This window comes from Nycticebus coucang, chromosome 2 (assembly GCF_027406575.1).
Source record: "Nycticebus coucang isolate mNycCou1 chromosome 2, mNycCou1.pri, whole genome shotgun sequence".
Taxonomy (NCBI): Eukaryota; Metazoa; Chordata; class Mammalia; order Primates; family Lorisidae; genus Nycticebus; species Nycticebus coucang.
In genome coordinates, this window is record NC_069781.1 from 51,370,103 (window position 1) to 51,392,130 (window position 22,028).

Below are 22,028 nucleotides of genomic sequence, written 5' to 3' on the forward strand. Positions count from 1 at the left end.
GACCCGGCGGCGCCAGAGTCCTGCAGCCCGCGGGCGGGACCAGGGGCTCGTGGGGGCCTCGTGAGGACCTGGCAAGAACCCTTAAAAGCCAGCTCCTGTGGGCACGAGATCCTAGAAAGGCGTCTAGAACGGCCTGCGCAGGTCTGCTTGTGGAAAGACGCACGTGAGTGATCTTGGGGGGACTTCCCCTCGGTCCCTAATGCGCGTCCCCCACGTGAGTTACTGGGAGAGCTTCCTGTGCGGTCGGGAAAGGTGGGCGGTGGGACCGCAGTTGGAGACAGAGGGCGGGAACTGGCAGCGAGGCCTTGGTTAATTCTGCTGGAGGCAGTAAGAACTAATTGCCAGTGAAAAGCAGCTGTTTCCAATCACCTCTCCTTAGAGGAAAGATTTTCAGTGGGCCTTCAAACTTACGTTGAGCCCTCCAAATCTAGCTTCCGATGAAGTAAAAAAAACTACTTGTAACATGGAAGGAAAGTATAATTACTTTTTTTTTTTTTTTAAACACTAGTGCCCCCAAAGCTCTTCCCCAATCATGGTGACCAAATAAAACCCAGCTTATGCCAAAATGCACTTCTGGCTGGTTATCCCGAGTGTATTCCCCTCTCCACGTTTATTTAAAGAGAAAAGTTAGGGTGGTGCCTGTGGCTCAAGGAGTAGGGCGCCGGTCCCATATGCCAGAGGTGGTGGGTTCAAACCCAGCCCTGGCCAAAAACCGCAAAAACAATAATAATAATAATAAAATAAAAATAAAGAGAAAAGTTAGAGTCAGGTATTTATGTTTGAATCCTAAGATAATTCTTATTCTTGTTCCTGCTCTTTCCTCCTCCCTCCATCAAGATGTCTCATTCTGTATTGTTTTGGATTTCAATTAAGTTAATTTCTGAATAGGAAATGAATGGAAGTAGAAAGGCTATTCAACCAGGAGGAAGCTTATTGTGTAAAGAGGAGTCATGTGTGTGATCAAAACATGTAGGTTATCTAAAATTCAGAGTTTTAAAAAGCATAATTGGGACCACATCTCAAATCTGAAATCTCTTGTTTGGGAGAAGGGAGAAGTGTGTAAGTTATCCCATAATTGATTCAAGAAAGTATATCTTGGAAAAAGGGACAAAGTTGTGATTTCCCCTAGTAAAAATTAGAGAAGGAGCTGCCAGGGTGTTGTGGGCAGCTATTACTTCAGGACTTACCACTCACTGTCCAGGGTTTTCTCAAGAGTGTGGATTTGGTTACTCTGGACTTTTCGCTTGCTGACTCTTAGATTTTGATAGCTGTTGGAAGGGTGTTCAAAGCCTTCTATTGACATCAAGGACCTTGGTGAGAATGTTGAGACTCCCTAAATGAAGGAAAGACTAATGCTTTAAATAACTTTCTTGTGGTCAGCAGAGGTGAATCAGTGAATGAGACTCTGTACAGTTCTGTGGAAGAGGCATTCAGCTATTTGACTTGTTTCCAAATTGTCACTGGTTGCTAATAGTAAGATGAATAGTTCATATCCAAACCACATCTTATTTGACACAATAATTATGCATAGACCAGGCCTGTCCTATTGACTCCTAGTTTCTTTAGTAATAAGGCATGAATGTACTTTTCATCAGTCACAGGAGGGAGTTAGACATTTGGAAGACAAAGTGGTAGTCATTGACTTCTCATTCTCCTTCTAGAACTGATCACTGAGGAAACTACCCTTTAAAGATAAATCTCATTTTCCATTGACAGCACTGGGTACATCTATGGAAGAACTGGAAAGAATTAACAGAAAAATTGAGTCAGCCAGGACTAAGGTTGAAGAAAAGCAGAAGAGGCTCTCCCTGTGGACTTCAGCCGTTGAAGAACTAACGCCTAGATCCTCCTTGAAGGACACACATGTGAGGGAAGAGTTTCCTGAGAATAGCCTGATCCTAAAGGGAAAGTGGAGTGAGTCATCAAAGAATGACAGGCAGCCTCAGAAGTATGTCATGGACCTTAAATGCCCAGAAACCGATCTTGAATATGATCCTTTGCTCAATTATTCTGCAGAGCTGCTTGGGACATTTAAAGCAAAGCAAGATGACACTGATCAACAGCACCTCTGCCACTTGAAAAAATCTGTGGATAAAGATGGCCACCTGGCCCTGGAGAGCCAAAGACCTTGTGTTTCACCAATAAGAATTAAAATAAATCTTCAAGAATCTGATGAAGATGATCTTATAATAGATGTACCCCCAATCACAACTAATTCTAAGAAATCTAAACTATTTAGAAGATTTAAACAGTGTCGTAAGGATAAAAAGACACAAACCATGTCCCTGGAGAAGAGAAATCTTCCAATTAGTGGCCCAGAAAAGAAAAAAATAGATAAAACTCGAATAATCACACAAGTGGATGATGACAAATTAGAACCCCTGGCATTGCTCATAAATACATCACGACGTGTTGAAAGTAATGTAAATTTGTATCAGGTTAAAACCTGTGTATCTAAGAAGGGAAGTGTTGGGGATAAGGAAAAATATGAAGAAGGTATGTCTTGTGCACCTCCTAGTGACAAAGAAATACTGGAAGAAAGACATTATGAAAGTTATTCAAAGAGCAAAAAACATGCAAAAATCTGTGATACTCATAAGAAAGAAACTGAATCTTGGTCTTCAAGTCAGCCCCCAATGTTTTATTCAGATGAGAGCGTGGACTACAATGCACTGAGAATGCAAGGCAATAGTAAAGAACTCACTACTTTTGAAGGCAGCAAATTAGGTGGATTTGATTCTGATAAGGGGCTCACTGAAGATGATACCCCCTCTGACTCCGAAGACACTATGCAGGAGTGTCTTCACATTTTCAATGAATTTACAGAAAGTGAAGCTCATAAGAAAGAGATTGCTGAACAGGTTTGTGCCCTTTTCCCCCTTTATCCTTTTCCTCAGTCTCAGAGTTTCCCTTAAACACAGTCTAAATTCTAAATGTAAATATTCTAAGTTCTACAGAACATGTATTAGAATATATATTGTAGTAGTTTTGATAAATGATATATTGGAATGAAATGACCAAAAGCCTTGATAATTGGCCCACTGTAGCATCTTGCAGAGTTGATGGTTTCCAGAAGCCGTAGTATTATATACAATAATTTATAGTTGATTTTCCAAATTAGAGGATACTTTTGTAGGATCTATGCATGTGAAATTATCCACATTGAAGGTTTTTATGAATTTTTTCTTAAAAACTTGCCCAGGTTGGGCGGCGCCTGTGACTCAAGGAATAGAGCACCAGCCCCATATACCAAGGGTGGCGGGTTCAAGCCTGGCCCGGGCCAAAACTGCACACACACAAAAAAAAAATTTCCCATGTTTTGTGGCTTTGATTCATATGGTATTTCAGAAACATGCTAAGTTTGCCTTTACCTTGCTGAAGTTGGATAATTATCTTTTTCCCACTAGGCTTCAGGAAAGCAAGATATGAAGTATTACAAAAATACTTCTAGAAGAAAAAAGAGAATTGCACACACTGCCAAATTTGATGTGAGTCATTTAGTTGCTTATCTCCAACTGACACAAAACTTCATAAAGTACATGTCTTGTTATTTCCAGCTTTAAGTTATTCTAGTACTACTTATTAATATTACGTTGTCATCCACCAGGGGGCACAAGTGGGCAATCAGTAAATTGATTCCTGCTTATAAGCTTTTCTAGTGTCCTTCATTTTTTCCCCCATTATTTAACATTTTCATAAGTAGCTAGTACATTACCATTGCATAGAATTTTCACTATAAATCAGTAAAGTCAGTCCTTATTGTTGATTGTTTCGGCTCTCATGGTGTAAACAGATGTCTCTTTGTAGTCAAGTTAGGGCTGTTTTGTTTTGCGTTTCTGCGCTTTTTGTTGGTGAATTCATGCCGAAAATAGCTCTGCAATGCAATTCTGTCTAGTGTCCCTAAATGAAAAAAGGCCGTAATGTACAGAGAAAAGATGTGTTAGATAAGCCTTGTTCAGGCATGAGTTACAGTGCTGTTGGCCATGGGTGTATAACTGTCTTTAAACATGACATTCATGTAAAATAAGATGACATTGATTGACCAGAAACTAACTCAAACCTAACCTTCGGAGCATATTTGGTAATTCAGTGTTTGTGGTGACTTTATAGAGTCACCTCAGATAATGATCAGCCGTAGTTTTTCAAAGTAATTTGAACCTCTTATAATTTATATTGTAAATGCTGAGGTTCTTTTTTCTGGCACATGAAGAAGTAAAAGCACAGCGGGTAGTATTCCTTTAAAAGTTTTGTGTTAAAAAGTATATTTACCACAAACTATTTCTCTGCTCTAGTCTCTGAATTATTTGTACTTGTGTGTACTGACAGCAAAACTATCTGCATGGCATTAAAAAATGCATGCTTTCAAATAATTCAAACTGAATTCCAGTTCTTCACAAAACAGTCGGATGTCCTCGGGGAGGTTATTTAATTTTTCTGAGCTTTATTTTCTTCTCTGCAAAAGAGAAATAATGCTTGCCTGTCCTACAGTCAAATATATAGGTACTTAATAAACTGGTTGCCTTCCTCCTCCTTTCTTTTCTTATGAAATAAGATTTTTTTTTTTTTTTTTTTTTTTTTGTGATTTTTGGCCGGGGCTGGGTTTGAACCCGCCACCTCCGGCATATGGGACAGGCGCCCTACTCCTTGAGCCACAGGTGCCACCCTGAAATAAGATTTTTTGAGGCTAACATTTCCCTTTAATTGCAACTGTTGTTGTGTTTATAGCTTTTATTTTATTGTGTTAGATAACTTCTTACAATTTTTATTTATAATTGTTTATGAATAATTCCTTAAACTCTTGTGAATTGAAATAACTGGACAAAAGGAGATAAAGAATTTTGAGATTTTTAAAGCATGTTGCCATAGTGACTTCTAGGAAGGTTGTGACAATTGACAATCTTGCCCAGTGTTTCGAGTTCTCTTCTCACAAACCTTTACCCACAGTGGGATTGCAATTTTTTTTTTATTCTGAAAATCTGGGATGAAATTCTGTTGCCTTACTTTATATTTCTTTGATAACTGGTAAAGCTAAACATTCTTTCATAAGCTCCATTCTCTTATAATAAATGTTGCTATGGAAACTCTTGATGCCGACCTGCTATTTTTCCCTTTAGTCATGTGATACTTTTGTCCTTACCTAAAGGATTATTTAATTTCAAAGTCTAATAACTTCAGTAGGATTTTTCTAATTTTGTGATCATTTTACCTGCAAAGTATCATTTTCATGAGATTTAATTTTTTAGTTCAAGAAAATTGTTAATTTTGGTTCAATAGTTCAATTTTATTTGTTTAATTCAAAATACCCCATTAATGCCTGTATTGGATTACAGGTGCCATTCTGAATGTAATCAATTTACTGTGTGATTGGCTCCAAGGAATCCAAATCTGTATGACAAAGGAAAGGTGAATTATCATATAAAAAAATCATTTTTGTGTTATGCTGATGTCCTATACTATAGGTTCCAACCAGTAAAGAGATTATTAGCCCATTCAGGGGACCAGTTCTACCACTAATTAGCCACACTGGAATCATTCGGGCCCAGCAACAGGCAGTACAGATAAAGGCTGCCGTAAAGAGTGGGCGTGCGTTTATTGCTGCCACTTCCGAGCAGAAGAAAACTGAATCCTCATGTCCATCCTCTCAGACTCAAAAGAAAGGTATGGGAAAGTCTTTTCGTCTTTAAATCACTTATTTAAGAAATGGGATTTTACTTTATTTTTTAAAATAAAGTCTATATATTGTCAATTATACTTCAGTTGATGGCACACTTTTACATGAAATTATATGGTTCTTTATGCTATTAAAATATTTTAAGTTTATCTCTAAATGCCATGAAATAGACGATCATATCTTGCAAGCATTCTTACATAGAGAACATTGCTTTAGAAATTATCTAAACTTGCTCTTCTGAGTTATACTGGGATTACTGGAATTTTTGTGGGTGTGTATGTGTGTTGGAATTTTGTTATTTTCAAGAAAAATATGCATATTTCAAACTTGTGAAGGAAGTGATGTTAAAAATTTGAATTGGTGATTAAAATCTAATCATATGTTATTGTCATTAAAATTTACCTTTTTTTCCCCTTGTTCATTAAAATGTCTTTAGAAAATTCACTCACATCCAACAACCTTCATCTGGATGTAGTTCTTTCAGGGGAAAACCCAGCTGAAAAACCAAGCAGATCACACATTCCTGTGAAAAGTATCGCTTCTCTTTCTGTAAAGGTATTATCAACCAAGTCTGAGCACCAGATTTCCATTTCGTCGTATCCTACTTACACACAGAGGCCCTGGAAGAGTGGCTGTATTTTTCTTTCTGAAGATCTCTAATTCAGATAAATGCCAGACCTATTAGAGAGACGTTAAGGTTGCTGTTAACAATAGTTATTTTCATTTTATGACGTGACTTCTGTCAGTCACTTTTACATATTTTGTTTATCCTTAGAAATATTAGGCATTTTTGAAACCTCAAATATCAGTGGCTTTGATTCATTTAAGCCACTTTAACTTTTTTCAAAGGAAAGTTTCATTTGGAATCTTGTCTTTCAAGCTATATCCAAGGAGGGGCATGATACACGTGTGTGTATGTGAGAGGGAGGGAGAAATGTCTTTAGTAAACGATGCCATCAATGCTATAATAATGTAACCTTAAGAAATTTTCCTTCTAATTGTGGCAATGATTTTTCTCCCCACCCCGTGCCCCCATTTTTCCAAGTATTCTATCAGAAAACAACTTGCCACTGTTAAGGATTTCTCCCTCCTTAAAATGTCTTTATACTGCAGGGAACAACTACTGACAAATGTAACATTGACTTTTTTTCCTTGAAGTTGAAGCAGGTTAACTCATTTTAGAATTTTCATAGTTTTCATAAGTCCTTCAGAAGAAAAACTAAAATCGTTTATTGCTGGCAACATTTTAATATTGACTACATATAAGTCCTTTATAAATTTGTTCAAGCATTTTTCCTATTGATGTGGTATCTGAAAGACATTGGGACATATGTTTGGGTATGGTAAACTACAGACTTTGCTGTATGTGGATCAGAGGACCAAACCACAGCCTTAGGAATCTGGATGTGGAAACAGTTAGATGGCTGATCAGCTGTAATGCATATATCCAGCAAGCAGCACAGACCCGGCAGTCTCGCCGCTCCCTTCTGTATATGCTGAAAATTTTATGCCTTCTATTTATTCTACCTTTAATGAACTTAAAACTTGAAATAATTTTCAATTTAATTTTGATATAGAACTTACACAAGTTTTACTGTCTTTCATACACTTAGTAAAAATATTAAACAGAAGCACAGGTTCTTATTTTTGCTAACCAATAATTCTAATTCTGTATTGGACAAGATGGCAAAATATAAGGTGACCCATCAAAAGAGGGCTTCAGCAACATCAGAATCTTCCTCCAAAGTACCTGATGAAGTAAGGCAACGCTATGTCAACCTCTTTGTTGAGAAGTATTTGAGAGTTTGTGAAACAGAAGAGGAGGCTCTTAACAAGGTCAGTATTATCTAATGTAATTTATCTGAAGACATACACACACAAACTTACATTGAGTAAAAACCTGTGGTGCACAAGTAGCAAATAACTTTATTCTTTTCTTCTCCACTGCTTTTTCAAAACCAGGCTGTAGGATCGATTCTTTCTTTACTTTGACTTTTTTGGTCTCCTTAGGTTATAAAAAGTCCCCTGGCTATTTATAATGATAAAAAACTGTCTTAGTCCAATAATTTTAATATAAAATCTAGTAGTATGTTAATCTGAATAGCGTCTGCCCCCCTTTAAATGGGGTATATACTGTCTTAGTGAACTGTAGTCTCCACCACACCCTATTATATACCTACTTAGGCTTTTTTTGGGCCATACCTGTGTTTGCAACTTCTAGTCAAGAACTTTCTTCCTAATTGGAAACTTTCAAATAAGTGGCAGTAGCTGTTGTCCCCTATCCCCATGCATATCTTCAAGAACCCATATAGACTGTGTAAGTAATAGGGAGTAGTGGGGACTGTGGCTCACTGATCCCCTCCCGCCAAACTTGAATTGAGTTTTTCTCTTATGTACCACAATCATTTTAAAACATTTTTTGTCACACCCCCAAAAATGCCTGTATCCTTTATCTGTGAGCTTCCCTATAGCCCCTATTCTCGATAACACTAATGTACTTTCTTCCTCTATAGATTTGTTTATTCTGAACATTTCATAAAAATGGAATCATATTATATGTGGTTCACTTAGCATTGTTTTCAAGGGTTACACATGTTATAGCAAGTATCATTACTTCATTTCTTTTATTGGCCAGTAACATGTTTTATGTATATACACATTTTATTCATCAGCTGATGGACAGTTGAGTTATTATGGTTATTATGAATAATGTTGCCATGAACATTTATGTATAGGTTTTTGTGTGGACATAAAGTTCCATTTTCTTGAGCTTATCTGTAGGAGTGGAGTTACTGGTCATATACTAACTTTATATTTGTCTTTTTGAGGAACCACCAAACTGTTTTCTAAGGTGCTGCACCGTTTTACATTCCCATCAGCAAAGTGCAAGGGTTCCAATTTCTCCACGTCTCACCAACGCTTGTTATTGTCTGTCTTGTTGACTATTACCCTTTCCATAGGTGTGAATTTGCACATCATTGTGGTTTAGATTTGCCCGTGAGTCATGATGTTGAACGTATTTTCAGGTGCTTATTGGCCGTTTGTGTATCTTTAGAGTGATGGCTATTTAAATCCTTGGTCCGTTTTTTTGAGTTACTTGTCATGTTACTATTGAGTTGTAAGAATTCCCTCTTCTGGATACACATCTCTTAGCAGATGTAAACATTTGAAAATTGCTTTCTTTCCTGTGGGTTGCCTTCTCACTTTCATGATGCTGTGTATCATTTGCAGCATAGAAAGTTTTTCATGTTAAAAAAAAAAAAAGAAAGAAGAAAGTTTTTCATGTTGATGCATTTCATCTTATCTATTTTTCCTTTATTTTTGCTTTTGGTGACATAGCTAAGAAAATATTCAGGGCGGCGCCTGTGGCTCAGAGAGTAGGGCGCCAGCCCCATATGCCGAGGGTGGCGGGTTCAAACCCAGCCCCGCCAAACTGCAACCAAAAAATAGCTGGGCATTGTGGCGGGTGCCTGTGGTCCCAGCTGCTCGGGAGGCTGAGGCAAGAGAATCGCGTAAGCCCAAGAGTTAAGAGGTTGCTGTGAGCCGTGTGATGCCACGGCACTCTACCCGAGGGCGGTACAGTAAGACTCTGTCTCTACAAAAAAAAAAAAAAAAAAAATAGCCGGGCGTTGTGGTGGGCCCCTGTAGACCCAGCTACTTGGGAGGCTGAGGCAAGAGAATCGCTTAAGCCCAGGAGTTGGAGGTTGCTGTGAGCTGTGTGATGCCACGCCACTCTACCCAGGGCCATAAGTGAGACTCTGTCTCTACAAAAAAAAAAAAAAAAATTAATAAAAAAAGAAAATATTCAGAAATATTTATTTCTGTTTCTAAGCATTCAATAGTTTCAGCTCTTATTTACATATATGATCCATTTTAGTTCTCTTTTTAGTAAGGTATGAGGTAGTGGGTCCAACCTCATTCGTTCGAAGGTGGATATGTAGTGTTCATAGCACTGTTTGTTGAAAACACTATTCTTTCCTCCATTTGTCTTGTCTCCTTTGTTGCCCATAAATACAAGTGTAAATGATCCTAAATTCTGGACTCTCAAGTTCTGTTTCATTGATCTGTCTTTCCTTATACCAGTAGTACCTAGTCTTAACTAAATCCCCTTTAATTTCTTTCAAAAGTGTTTTGTAGTTTTCAGAGTACAAGCCTTGAACTTCTTATGTCAAACTTATGCTTACATATTTTAATCTTTAATGCTATTAAGAATGGAATCATTTTTTGTAATTTTATTTTCAGATTGTTCATTTTTAGGTATAAAAATACAATTGATCTTTGCTGCATCTTGAAAACTTATAGAAGTGTTTATTAGTTCTAATAGTTTTTAGTCAACTTTTTAGAATTTTCTATAAACAAGATTGTCATCTGCAAATAGAAACAGTTTTACTACTTTCTTTCCAATATGGACACTTTTAATTTCATTTTCTTATCTAACTTTTTCAGCATGGACTTCCAGTAAAACATTGTATAGAAGTGATAAGAAGGAGCATTCTTGTCTTAATCTTCATCTTAGGGGAAATGCTTTAGGTTTTTCTTTATTAGGTATAATGGTAACTGTGGGTTTTTTATCAGGTTGAGACAATTCCCTTTTATTCCTAGTTTGAATATTTGTCATGTTGGATTTTGTTAAATGTTGTCTTCATTTCCTTTATTTTCCTTTATCTCTTAAGATGTCATGTAAAGTTTTATCCTTTATTAATGTGGTATATTATGTTTTTTTGTTTGCTTTGGATGTTAAACTAACCTTGCATTTCTTGGATAAATCTTCCTAAAAATTTTCCTCTAGGCACTATTTTATCTGCTCCCTATTTGTCATGCCATTGCTTCCAATTTTCATTTTAAGAAATTTTCCAATCTCCCTTGATTTCTTCTTTGACCCATTGCTTATTTAGGAGTGTATAATTTTCACATAATTGTGAATTTCCCAAATTTTCTTTTTTTTTTTTTTTTGTTTGTTTTTTTTTTTAATTTGGCCGGGGCTGGGTTTGAACCCACCACCTCCGGCATATGGGACCGGCGCCCTACCCGCTGAGCCACAGGCGCCGCCCGCAATTTCCCAAATTTTCTATTATTGGTTTCTAATAATATATCATTGTGGTCAAAGGACATGCTTCCTATGATTTCTAGTCTTTTATGTCCATTGATATAAAAGTTCTATCCTGGAACTTCATGTGCTGTGTACGTTGTACGTCTTGTCTATGTGCCTTTGTGTTGCTGTCCATGCTTGTCCGTCCCGAAGGCAGACTCCCTTTACTATTTCTTATAGATCAGCTAATGTTGCAGTCTCTGATTTTATTGGGGAAATCTTAATTTTACTTACATTGATTTGGGGAGGAAGTGCTTAAATCAGATGGTTCAGCTCCAATATTTTAACCAGAAATAGAAGCCAGTCACTTAGAATAATGGTCTTAATTCTACCCAAATTTTTGCAAAAGGCATTCATTCATCCTTCTGTATGGCTGAGTCGTACTCCATTAGTACAATCATGAATTGATTAGCACTCAGGTTGATGCCACATCTTTGCAATTGTGAATTATTCTGCAGTAAACATTCAAGTGCCAGTGTCTTTGAATGAAATGCCTTCTTTTCCTTGGTTAGATACTACTAGTGTGGTTGCTAGACCGAATGATAGGTCTACTTTTAGTTCTTTGAGGAAATCTCTGTACTGTTTTCCAAGGAGGTTGTACTAATTTGCAGTCGACGGACAGTCTGCATTCACACCAACATCTGTTGGTTTTGGACTTTGTAACAAGAGCCATTCTAATAGGTAAAGTGATATCTTATTGCGGTTTTAATTCATTTCCCTGATGATTAGTGATGGTGAACATTTTTTCATATGTCTGTTGGCCATTTGTCTATCTTGTGAAAAGCTTTTATTCATACCCTTTACTTTTAATGGGGTGGGTTGTTTTTTTTCTTGCTGATTCGAGTACTTTGTAAATTCTGGGTATTAGCCCTCTATCAGAAGTATAGCTTGTGAATGTTTTCTCCCATTCTCTGATAATTATTTCCTTAGCTGTGCAGAAGCTTTTTAGTTTAATGCTATCCCATTTATTTATTTTTGTTGTTGCTGGTGATTGCCCTTGGGGTCTTGGTCATAAATGCTTTGCTTAGGCCAGTATCTAGAAGAGTTTTTTTCTACATTTCCTCTAAAACGCTGATGGTTTCGTGCCTTATATTTTTGAATTAATGGTGGGATAGCTAGACTTTTATCCATGTTGAATTAATTTTTGTCAGTGGTGAGAGATAGGGGTCCTATTTCATTCTTCTGAGTGTGGCTATCAAATTTTCCCAGCACCATGTTTAGAATAAGGCTTCATTGCCCCAGCATGCATTATTGTCTGCTTTGTCAAAGATGGTGCTGTTTTGGTTACTGTAGCCTTGTAGAATATTTTAAAGTCTATGAATGTGAAGCTTCCAGATTTGTTCTTTTTACTTAAGATCTCTTTGGCTATTTGGCTCTTTTTTAATTCCAACCAACCATAGAATTATTTTTTCTGGATCTGCGAAATATGATGTTGGTATTTTGATGGGCATTGCATCGCATCTGATCCCATTATTTCTTTAAATATTTTCTGCTCCTCTCTCTCTCCTTTTCCCTCTGGGATTTCATTATGTGTATGTGTTGGTATGCTTGAGGGTGACCCACAGGTATTTGAAGCTCTATTCATTTCTTTTTTTCTTCTCCTCAAACTGAATAATCTCTATTGACCTATCTTTATATTTGCTGATGATTTCTTCTGCCAGCTTAGACCTGTTGTTGAGCCTCTCTAGGTGAATAGTTCGTGTCAGTTTGTTGACTTTTCAACTCTAGAACCTCTAAAATAATTTCTAAAACTTGGTAAATGTGGAATGTAAGTGTCTTGGCACAGTAACTGAGAGAATGCCAGAAGGCTATGTTAACCAGTGTGATGAAAGTGTGTCAAACGGTCTGTGAAGCTAGTGAATGATGCCCCATGATCATATCAATGTACACAGCTATGATTTAATAAAAAAATAAATAAAATAATTTCTACTTTTATTGATGTTCTTTATTGGTGAGACATCATTTTCATACTTTTCTTTAACTTTTAGAATGGTTTTATTTCCAGGACGCATTTACAATAGTAGATTAAACTCTCCAAGTCCAAAATCTAGGCTTTCTCAGGGACATTTTCTGTTGGCTACATTTTTGCTGTACTACCTCTGGTGTCAGATACGATTTTCTTTATATTGTTGCTGTTCATTTCTTTAATAACCTTTTCTGAGCTAATTCTGTAGATTCTATTATGTATTCCTTCTAGTGTGTGGCCACGAAGTTCTCTGGTAGCCTTCTTTTTTAAGTTCATATTTTTATTTTTAATTTTAATACTGTCATCTTAGGGGTGACAATCAGTGAATCAATAATCAGTTTTTAAAAAAAAGTCTTCGATGTTTTATCCGTAGATCTTCCACCCTTTGCCAGGGGATCTGTGTGAGGAAACATGCCTTCAAAATTCTGGCAGTTCCTAAGACAGTCTTAGATTTCACTTGTTATTTGTGCAGAGTTTCAGGGTCAGCCACTGGTGAGCCAATAGGACCTTCCCTTTTCCCAGATCTTAAATGGGCCGCCTTTTAAGCCCAGGATTATATCAGAACTTTAAAAAATCCCCCCAGTATTATCTAGTTAAGATTTTCTCTGAAGTCCTGCCCAGACTCTTATTTGCCCACCTAAACTAGCATTAAGTAGCTGTTACATTGCCACAGATTGCTGCTGTTTGGGTAGTACCTTGGGTGATCCCTCCTCCCCACCATCAATACTCACAACAGCCTGGGAATGGAGATTTTCAAGAGAGCTGCTTCTTTGTTTTGTTTAAAGATATTGACGGTGCTTTGGTGATGGTGCTCTTAATGTAGTTCTAAAAGAGGTATGTCCTCCCTGTTGGCTGCCAGGCTGCCACCTTTTCACAGCTAATTAGTATTCCTAAGCTGGGAAAGGGGGGGGGAATTACCTCAAATGTCATAGACCCCATTGCCTTACCGAGGTTCAGTAGTTTCTCCTAGACAATTTTCAATTTGTTCTGTGGTTTTCGTTAATTATCTGAATTTTGAAAAAGTTGTTTTTTCTGAAGTTGTTTTGCCAGTATTTTTATTGCTTTTATGGGACAGTTAGTTGGTGAAGGTTCTCATCCCCCACCATTCCAGAAGTCTGCCTCCACTAAGATTCTATATAGGTTAAAGAATAATGACAAAATGAAGAAAAACAAAAAAAGGAGCCTCTTATTTAGAAGTATTAACCCATTTTCCTCCAGCTTTGTCTTTTTTTTTTCATTTCTATCTTTTCTGCCCTACTTTTTTCAAACCACTCTGGCTTTCTCTGTGTGATGATTTAACGTAATAGAGTCTTGGCATTAGCATTTGGGAACACCTGGGTCCAGTTACCAGCTCTGGAACAATAAATGAGATATTTACTTTTCTTCTGACTTAGTTTCTTAATATAAATCGGTGATGATGGCAACTATCCTCATATAGTCATGTTAAAGATTAAATGAGAAATTTAAGGTGCTTATACCAAAATGGACATGTTCTAGGTGTACAATAAATTAATAATATACTCTTCAATATTTATTATATTCCCTTTACTTGTTTTTCTCATTTTATTCCTTTTTCCTTTTTCTGTCCTATCTTACTGACCCCTGATATAAAAACACTAAGTACTTTATAGTTTTAAGAAACTTTTATAGAAGAATAATGAAAAAAGGATCATGTCCCCCCTTTGCTGTGTGATCATTTACTCACTCTCTTTGAGCCTTAGTTTCCTCGTCTTTGAAATGGGAATAACAATGTATGCTCTTGGTATAGTGTTTTTTAACCTTTTTTATCTCATGGCACACTTCAACCTCTAGTTACACTTCCTCAACACATTTAAATCATGTTGATTAAAAAAAGAGTAAAAAATATATACTTATTGTGCTTTGAACTTCTTTCAAAATTTAAAACTTTTTGTCACACATCTAAGATCCTCTCATGGCACACCAGTGTGCCCACACTGATTGAAAATCACTGCTCTGGTATATTTGGGGCTTGCTTTGAGAATCAAATGAATCAATGTATACTATAAGCTTTGGATAGGCTTTCCAATATGTGCCCTATACAAATATACAATGATCTTTTGTGTAGGAAGAGAGAGCATGTAGTTCTTTATTTGTACTCATGGGACTATTTTATTTTTTTTCGTTAAAAAATATAGATTATAAAATGATTTGCTTTTTATTTTATTTTTTTTTTTTGTAGAGACAGAGTCTCACTGTACCGCCCTCGGGTAGAGTGCCGTGGCGTCACACAGCTCACAGCAACCTCCAACTCCTGGGCCCAAGCGATTCTCTTGGCTCAGCCTCCCAAGCAGCTGGGACTACAGGCATCCGCCACAACGCCCGGCTATTTTTTTTTTTTTTTTATTTTGCAGTTTGGCAGGGGCTGGGTTTGAACCCGCCACCCTCGGCATATGGGGCTGGCGCCCTACTCACTGAGCCACAGGCGCCGCCCGATTTGCTTTTTATTGGTGGTACTATTTTCCCCCAGTCTTTGGGTTAGATAAGTATTTTGTGTATTTAGTCATTATATTGCAAATGACATTTATTCACAGGCTTTTGAGTTAGCATTTGCATTTATTCAATTTTTCATCTAGGCTAAAATAGAAGAAAAGGCCATATATGAAAGGTGTGGCAGTAGAAATATGTACGTGAACATAGCAGTGAATTCTCTTAAGAAGCTAAGAGAACAAGGTAATGTCTTTTTGATTAATCAAACAGTAGGATAACTTGTGATTAGTACCTGACACTGAATGTTTTCTTCATTAGCAATGTTTTTATTAGATTTTCAATGAAATATATTTTTTAAATATTCTCTGTAATAGAATTTGTGGATGGTGAAGGTTAAAAATAACAGATTAGACTTTAAATTAGACATGTAAATATAACTTCGTTGCCAGAAGTTATCACTAAAATATTTACATTTGGTTTTTGATTATAAAATAAACTTTTAAGCATAATGGTATTTCTAATCTTATTTTAGTTATTGTCTCTAAGAAATCTTTAGACACTTTTTTTCTAACACCTCCACCTCTCCTTTATAAACTAAGATTTGTATAGCTGTTTGACTCTAAGTATCATTTTTGTTAATCTAGAATCTATGTTCATATCTAGATCTACATTATACTTTTTAATGATTACATGCAATCCTATTGTATAGAATGTATACTATATACATATATATATTATTTTCTACAGAGTCAATAATATAAATGAACCAAACACATTTGAGTATTTAGAATTCTTACATTTTTTCTGTCACAAATTCTGTGATGAATGTAAGCGTGAACTCTAACACTTTCTCCTACCTGAGCACATGTGTCCTGAGCATAAATTCCTATGCACAGAGAAACTAGGAGCAAAGGTCTGCATGTTTGGAATCAGCAAACACTGATAACTGTCTCCAAAAAGCTTTTGTCCATTTACATTCCCCTGTAGTAACATAGAAGTGTACATAGTTTTTCCTTCCACCTTGCCATCCTTCACCATTTATTCCCCCAGGGCTTAAAGGCATAGAACAAAAAGGAAGTTAATCTTTTTTAAAATGTATTGCTAGTGAAGTTGAAGACTTTCTTTCTCTCTCATTTCTAATTTTCTGTTTGCATCCCACCTCCCTCGCTTCTGTTGGCCTGTTTACCGGGGACAGTCTTTGCATATCACCCTTTTAAGTTGCTGCAGTTGCTACTTTCCTCAGTTTGCCATTTGTGCTTCAGCCTTATTGATGAAGTATTTATGAAGTTGATGTTATTTTCAGAGTATAATCTTTTGATGTGTGTTCTGTGTCATACTTAGAAAGACTTCAAATCTCAAGAATATAAAAATTATTTCTTTGTGACATTTTTATTTACAACGTGTTATATAGAGTTAAAAACATGCATTTAAAATAAGCAGGGTAAATGGTCTGTGAAGCTAGTGAATAATGCCCCCTGATTATATCAATGTACACAGCTATGATTTAATAAAAAAAAATTAAATTGAAATAAGCAGCGTCTGTTAGTATTTTCATGGTAATCTATCTTTTCCTCCTTTTTATATAGCACATGTAAATAAAACATAGAGGTACCTATTTTAAATATTTCCAGTAAAATTGGAAATTGCAAGTTGTTATAGTTGTGGTAAATTAGGTTATAAAAGTCACTGATTTGAATTTAAACCTACTCTATCCAATATATAAGATATATTAGTTTGAGCCAATATGGAGTCCTGACCTTTTTAGCAGTACGGTAGATGTAAATTTTTTCCCAACTTTGAATTGTTTATGAAGATCTTTGGTTTCACATGTTGGGTACTTGTTCTAAGATAAAAATATTTTATCATGCTCCTTAATTTTATTGTGGTCTATATTTTTTATGAAATAGTCAAAAAAATTATTTTAAGAGAAAAGTTCTTGTGTCTTTTAGTTGTATATGGAAGCAGTAATGACAAGATATCTGGATTAAAAAATTACGAAAAGAAAAATGGTAAGCTTTGTATAATAATAATAGGCCCTTGTAATTGTAACTTTGGGGGAAAGTAAATTTGGTATAATGCAGATAATGAACTGTTGTGTTTATGAAGAATCAGCTGCATGCTGTGTGTATTTGGTATTCTTTTTAAAAAGTTAGTATAAATAGGAAGGGGAAAAGGACTTTTATTAAAGCAATATTTGGATTGAATTCTCAACTGTTACCTAAATATTATACCCTCATATTAATTTGAATAAAGTTTTTAAAAAATTCTCAACCGTTTTTCTTTTTGGATAATTAACATATATCTAGTCAGCAAAAGCAATACTTCTCAGACTTTTAAATTTTATATGCGTTTGAATTACCTGGGAAATTTGTTAAAATTCAGAGTCTTGTTCAGTAGGTCTGGGAAGGACTTCAGACCTTGAATTTAACTCCCAGGAGCAGGAAGCTGGAGGAAAGGAGCTATTTGGATTCTGTTGTATTGTGAATAAAAGCAAATGGTAGAGCTTCTCCTCTCAAAGTAGATGCTTTTGGCAATCTTCTGACACTTCTTAGTCAAAAGAATTTTTCTTTACAGTACTGTTTACTAAAGCGTATCGAGCAAATCTGCTAGAGTTTCTAATAAGAAATTAGAGAAATTTTTTAAAGAATCCATCAGAGTGAGAGGATCTGGGTCTGGGTTAATAATGTTGGAAATGTATCCTCTTGTGTGCAGGAATTGTTTCCCTTTAAGGTACATGCTTGTGAGTTTTGTAGTATCCTTATCTGAGTGAGTATTAAGAATCACCAAGCATGATTTGGAGCCAGAAGACCTGGGTTCACAGGTCAACTGTGCTGTAACCTTGATCATGTGTCTTTTTTTTTTTTTCTGAGCCCCGTTTTCCTCATCTATAAAAATGAAGTCAGTGTACTTTCTAAGTTAAAGTTTAAATCAAAGTCCTATGCTGAGTGTGTACTAACTACCACTGATGTCACCCAAAGCATATGATGTCACGTGTTATAGGGAACATACTGATATTTTATTGTTGGGTGACCCATGTGGAGACCTGGAATTCTTTTAGGCCACTGCTTACTGTTAATCAGAATCCTAGAATTTCAGATCTGAAAGGGTTACTAAATTCTAAATTTACTACTACATAAAAGGGGGAAAAAGGTACTTAAATTTTATTGGACTGCTTTCCTTTTTTTTTTTCCTTAGTGATCACAGGAGTTATTCTCTATACACTTCTTAAAGACTACCTTCTAACTGAAGAACAGTTATGTGAAAATAACTACCCCCAACCACACCCTGACAAACCAGGAAGGATTCTTTTAAACCCAGGAATGACAAAAACTCGTCTAAGGGATGGTAAGTAGATGAGGCTAAAAATGACCCTCTCTGTATGCTAAGACTGGAGCCCTCGGGGTCCTAGTGTTCTAATTTTTTTTAGTAGAAATGAGATTTTTGGCTGGCCTCCAGTAGAAATATGATTGCATTTTATTTCATTTCACTTCATTTTCATTATTCAAGTGCCTTTATTTAAGTAGTCTATTTTAATTCACAGAGTGATCATTTCAGATTGGTATTATTAATACACCCAGTTACACAAATGAGGAAGCTGGTGCTCTGAGAGATCAAATAACTTGTCAGAGGTCACTAAGCAAATAGTGGGAGAGCCCAGAATTTGAACCCAAAGAGTCCAACTTCAGACCTCTTCCTCTTGGGCACTGTTCATGGGCATATGCAATGCCATGTCTTGAACGTTACATATACTGTCATTACAAATTCTTCTAGAAACATTTGTAATTTGTCTTATTTTGCATTTTCTCCAAATACTAGGCATAGTTAGTTAATATGTTCACTCCCAGAGAGACAGAGTACTTTTAACGTCACAACTGGCAAACTTTATGCCAATGATCAGAGTTAGAAGTGCAGTTATAAGAGTATTTTCCAGAGACTAGAAAATCTTTCTCTTCATCTTTGATCGTTGAAACTTCTTCCTTGGGATTATCTTCACTGTTTGCTTTACTCTGTTTTGCTTTTTTAAATCTGCTCAGTAGGAGGCAATGCACCTAGCAGGGGAGAACAGAGGCTTGAAGGAAGAAGTAAGCAAATGTGGGTTTGGATGCTGGGCAAGTTTCCTCATTCTGAACAGTGGGAATAATGGTAATAAGGTACCACAATAACGTCGTGAGAAGCAGTTGAAATAATGCACGTGATGTGCTCGGCCCAAAGCCTGCCTCATAACCTAAATCTCATGATAGATACTCAAGTAAGAGTTGCTGTCATCATCACCCTCATCACCAGAAGCAGTCTGAGGGTTATTAATGAAAAAGAAATATTCATGAGTGGGGTCCAGTGAATAGCCAGGTTATACCTTAGTAATTTAGCAAACATGGATTACTGTGGGAGACTTGAGAAGGGCTAAATAATAAAGGAGATATGGCTTCTATTTCAGGATCAGTGACCGATCAAGTTAAATTGTGGCACTGAAACCACAATTGTCTGGCGTTGGGCTGACTCAGTAGTTGGGCTTGGGATTGTCTGTCTGAGCAGCTGCAGCTCTGGAGCAACAAGCATGCACTTGGGAATGCTCCTTTGAGTAATCCCATAACTGCTGCTGTTGCTTTGGATCACACTGGGTCTGTGCTTGCCACTGGATGGAGAATGCAAAGGCAAGTCTCCACAGGTGGGTCTGCTTTGCTTTTCTCCTCCATGTAGTCATGCATAATTCTATTTCGTGTTTCCTTTTAGCCTCTAAGAAGATCTGTTGTCGATGTGGGAAAATATATGGTGTGACTTCTTCAGGTAAACACAGTAGGAGAGAAGAATGTAACTACCACTTTGGCGGAGTGCTGAGCCATAAAGGCAAGTATTGGCAGTTCAGTTTCATTTGACGAACCAGTGCCAAGGCTGTTCGGAGACAGTTGGATAAAGTATTCAGTTCAATATGTTTGTTGAATACAGTCCAGGCTGTATCAACTTGAAGGTCTCAAGAACTCTCAGGCTATGACAGTTCTCCTGCCTTTTTTTTTTCTTTAACATCACTCTGTCAGCTGTCTCCTGACCTCACCTGCTGTCTACATGCCAGCATTACAATAATTTCTTTGCTAATAGTTTCAGTCCCTTGCAGGTGAACTTGTCTAACACTTTGCTGAGAAGACAGCTTTGGGGAAGTAATGTCCTTCTCTTCCTTCCACTAGATCGCCCGACGTCTGTACCGTCAGCTTCTCTCTGGGGCTGCAGTGGAGGAGGCGTCCCTGCTCCTGGCAGAGTCCTCCCCAAACGCTCTGTGTCCTGTGCTCTCGCACAGACTCGCCTTCCCTGGATCAGCGCCTTCCTCAGTTACCACTCTGCTACCTCCCAGGCTGCTCTCATCTCTCCGTCATCTCTTGCACTTCGTCTACAAGCGGACAAGCAGTGCTGTCCACACCAGCCACTTCGCTCCCTCTCCTCCCCACTCACACGCGCACCCGTGACCTCGCGCGGCCGGGCCCGGCGGACCTGTGTCTGCTTCACTCTGGCCATGTTCTCAGCATGGCCCTTCCTTACAGTGCTCTAGACTCTCTGCATCAACAGCAACATGCATTTCTGCCTTTCCTCCTCGCTTTTTAGCTATTTCCTCCCATCCTCCTCAGAGTGTCTAGTTGCAGAACTTCTCAGCGCTTGCTTCTGGGAAACTTGTGTGTACCTCTACCCTTTCCCCCAAACTCGTGCTTTCCCCTGTGTCTCTCTAAAGAAACTTCCTCTCTGCACTACAGGCTTTGCCGCAAGCCTGCCTTTCATCTTGCCCTGGCCCCACAGGCACCTCAGTGTGGCCCCTCGGTCCCTCCCCACACCCCGGGCCTTCTCCAGCACAGTGACTTCCCTCAGGTGTTGATGTTTTGGCTTCTGCTAAAGCCGGAAGCCTCATGCCCCCTCACTCCCTCCTCTCTGTGCTCCTGTCAGCCAGACAGCATGCAAGTGCCATTTGTCCTGCCTCAGACACAGCTGAGCTGTGGCCTCCACTTCCTCCGCGCCTGAGTGACGACGACCCTCATCCGTCCCAAACTGCTGCAAGGGCTCTTCCTACCCTTCCTGCTTCTCCTCTGCCCACCCCAAAATCTATTTTTCACACAACACCTACCAGAATAAGTTTTGGGGTTTTGTTAACATTTTCTATTCACGTCACTGTTTTGCAATGTTGCCAGCACTGCCCGACTCAGCCCCTGCCCTTCTGCCCTTTCTCCAGCCCCATCTTCACGCCACACGGGTGTCTTTCGGAGGCCTTTTCCCTCGGCTTTTCACACACTGGTTCCTTCCTGTCCTTCGGGTCTCTCTGTAAAGATCACCTCCTTAGGGTCCTCTCTTGACTGCACTTCCTAAAGCGAGGCCGCCGCCTCCTTCTGCAGCCCTGTTGGTTCCTCCACGGCTCTCATCTCCACTCTGCGGTGACTGAATAATGTGCTGGCTGCCATCTAAAGCACTAAGCTTTGGGGGGAACGTCCAACTTTTCTCCCCAGTGTCCCCCCCCCAGTGTTTAGCACCTGACACCGACAGGTCATAACAAATATTTGGGTGCATGGGTGGACAGATGAACTACTGATACAGACATGTAAATAAGTATGGGTGGTGGTGTAATACATGTTATGAAAAAACTAAAGGGGGAGGAAACCGACGGGAACTGGGGGCCACACATGAAAAAATAGTAGTAAACGAGATCAGACACGTTCACCTGACTTTAAATCATGGGGGGCTTTGGGAGTGTGGGGGCATGAATTCCAAAGGAGAAGGGAGACATTGAAGCCAAGTAAAGAAGAACAGACAAATCAGTTGGGCTGACAGGATTGTGTGGTGTAATGAGCAGAACACAGATTTTGGAGCCAGCACACTGGAAA

General features: G+C 38.0%; 1 protein-coding gene across 1 annotated transcript; it reads left to right on the top strand.

The window, feature by feature from the left end:
• The first annotated feature begins 98 nt into the window (after positions 1 to 98).
• Positions 99 to 20,713, top strand: LOC128596528 (uncharacterized). Its single transcript, XM_053606121.1, has 11 exons — positions 99 to 163; positions 1,717 to 2,861; positions 3,408 to 3,488; positions 5,460 to 5,658; positions 6,108 to 6,226; positions 7,355 to 7,507; positions 15,321 to 15,417; positions 17,124 to 17,183; positions 18,370 to 18,519; positions 19,906 to 20,019; positions 20,355 to 20,713. Exons 2-11 carry the CDS (start codon positions 1,731 to 1,733, stop codon positions 20,711 to 20,713), a joined length of 2,463 nt encoding a protein of 820 aa, XP_053462096.1. The 5' UTR covers positions 99 to 163; positions 1,717 to 1,730.
• The last annotated feature ends 1,315 nt before the right edge of the window (positions 20,714 to 22,028 follow it).

Bases quoted from the DNA above. Each gene is read 5' to 3' on its own strand.
- LOC128596528 (XM_053606121.1), top strand. From the start codon at position 1,731: ATGGAAGAACTGGAAAGAATTAACAGAAAAATTGAGTCAGCCAGGACT. The intron at 7,508-15,320 runs GTCAGTATTATC...TTTTTCATCTAG, and splicing joins AAGAGGAGGCTCTTAACAAG to GCTAAAATAGAAGAAAAGGC. The intron at 15,418-17,123 runs GTAATGTCTTTT...TGTGTCTTTTAG, and splicing joins TAAGAAGCTAAGAGAACAAG to TTGTATATGGAAGCAGTAAT.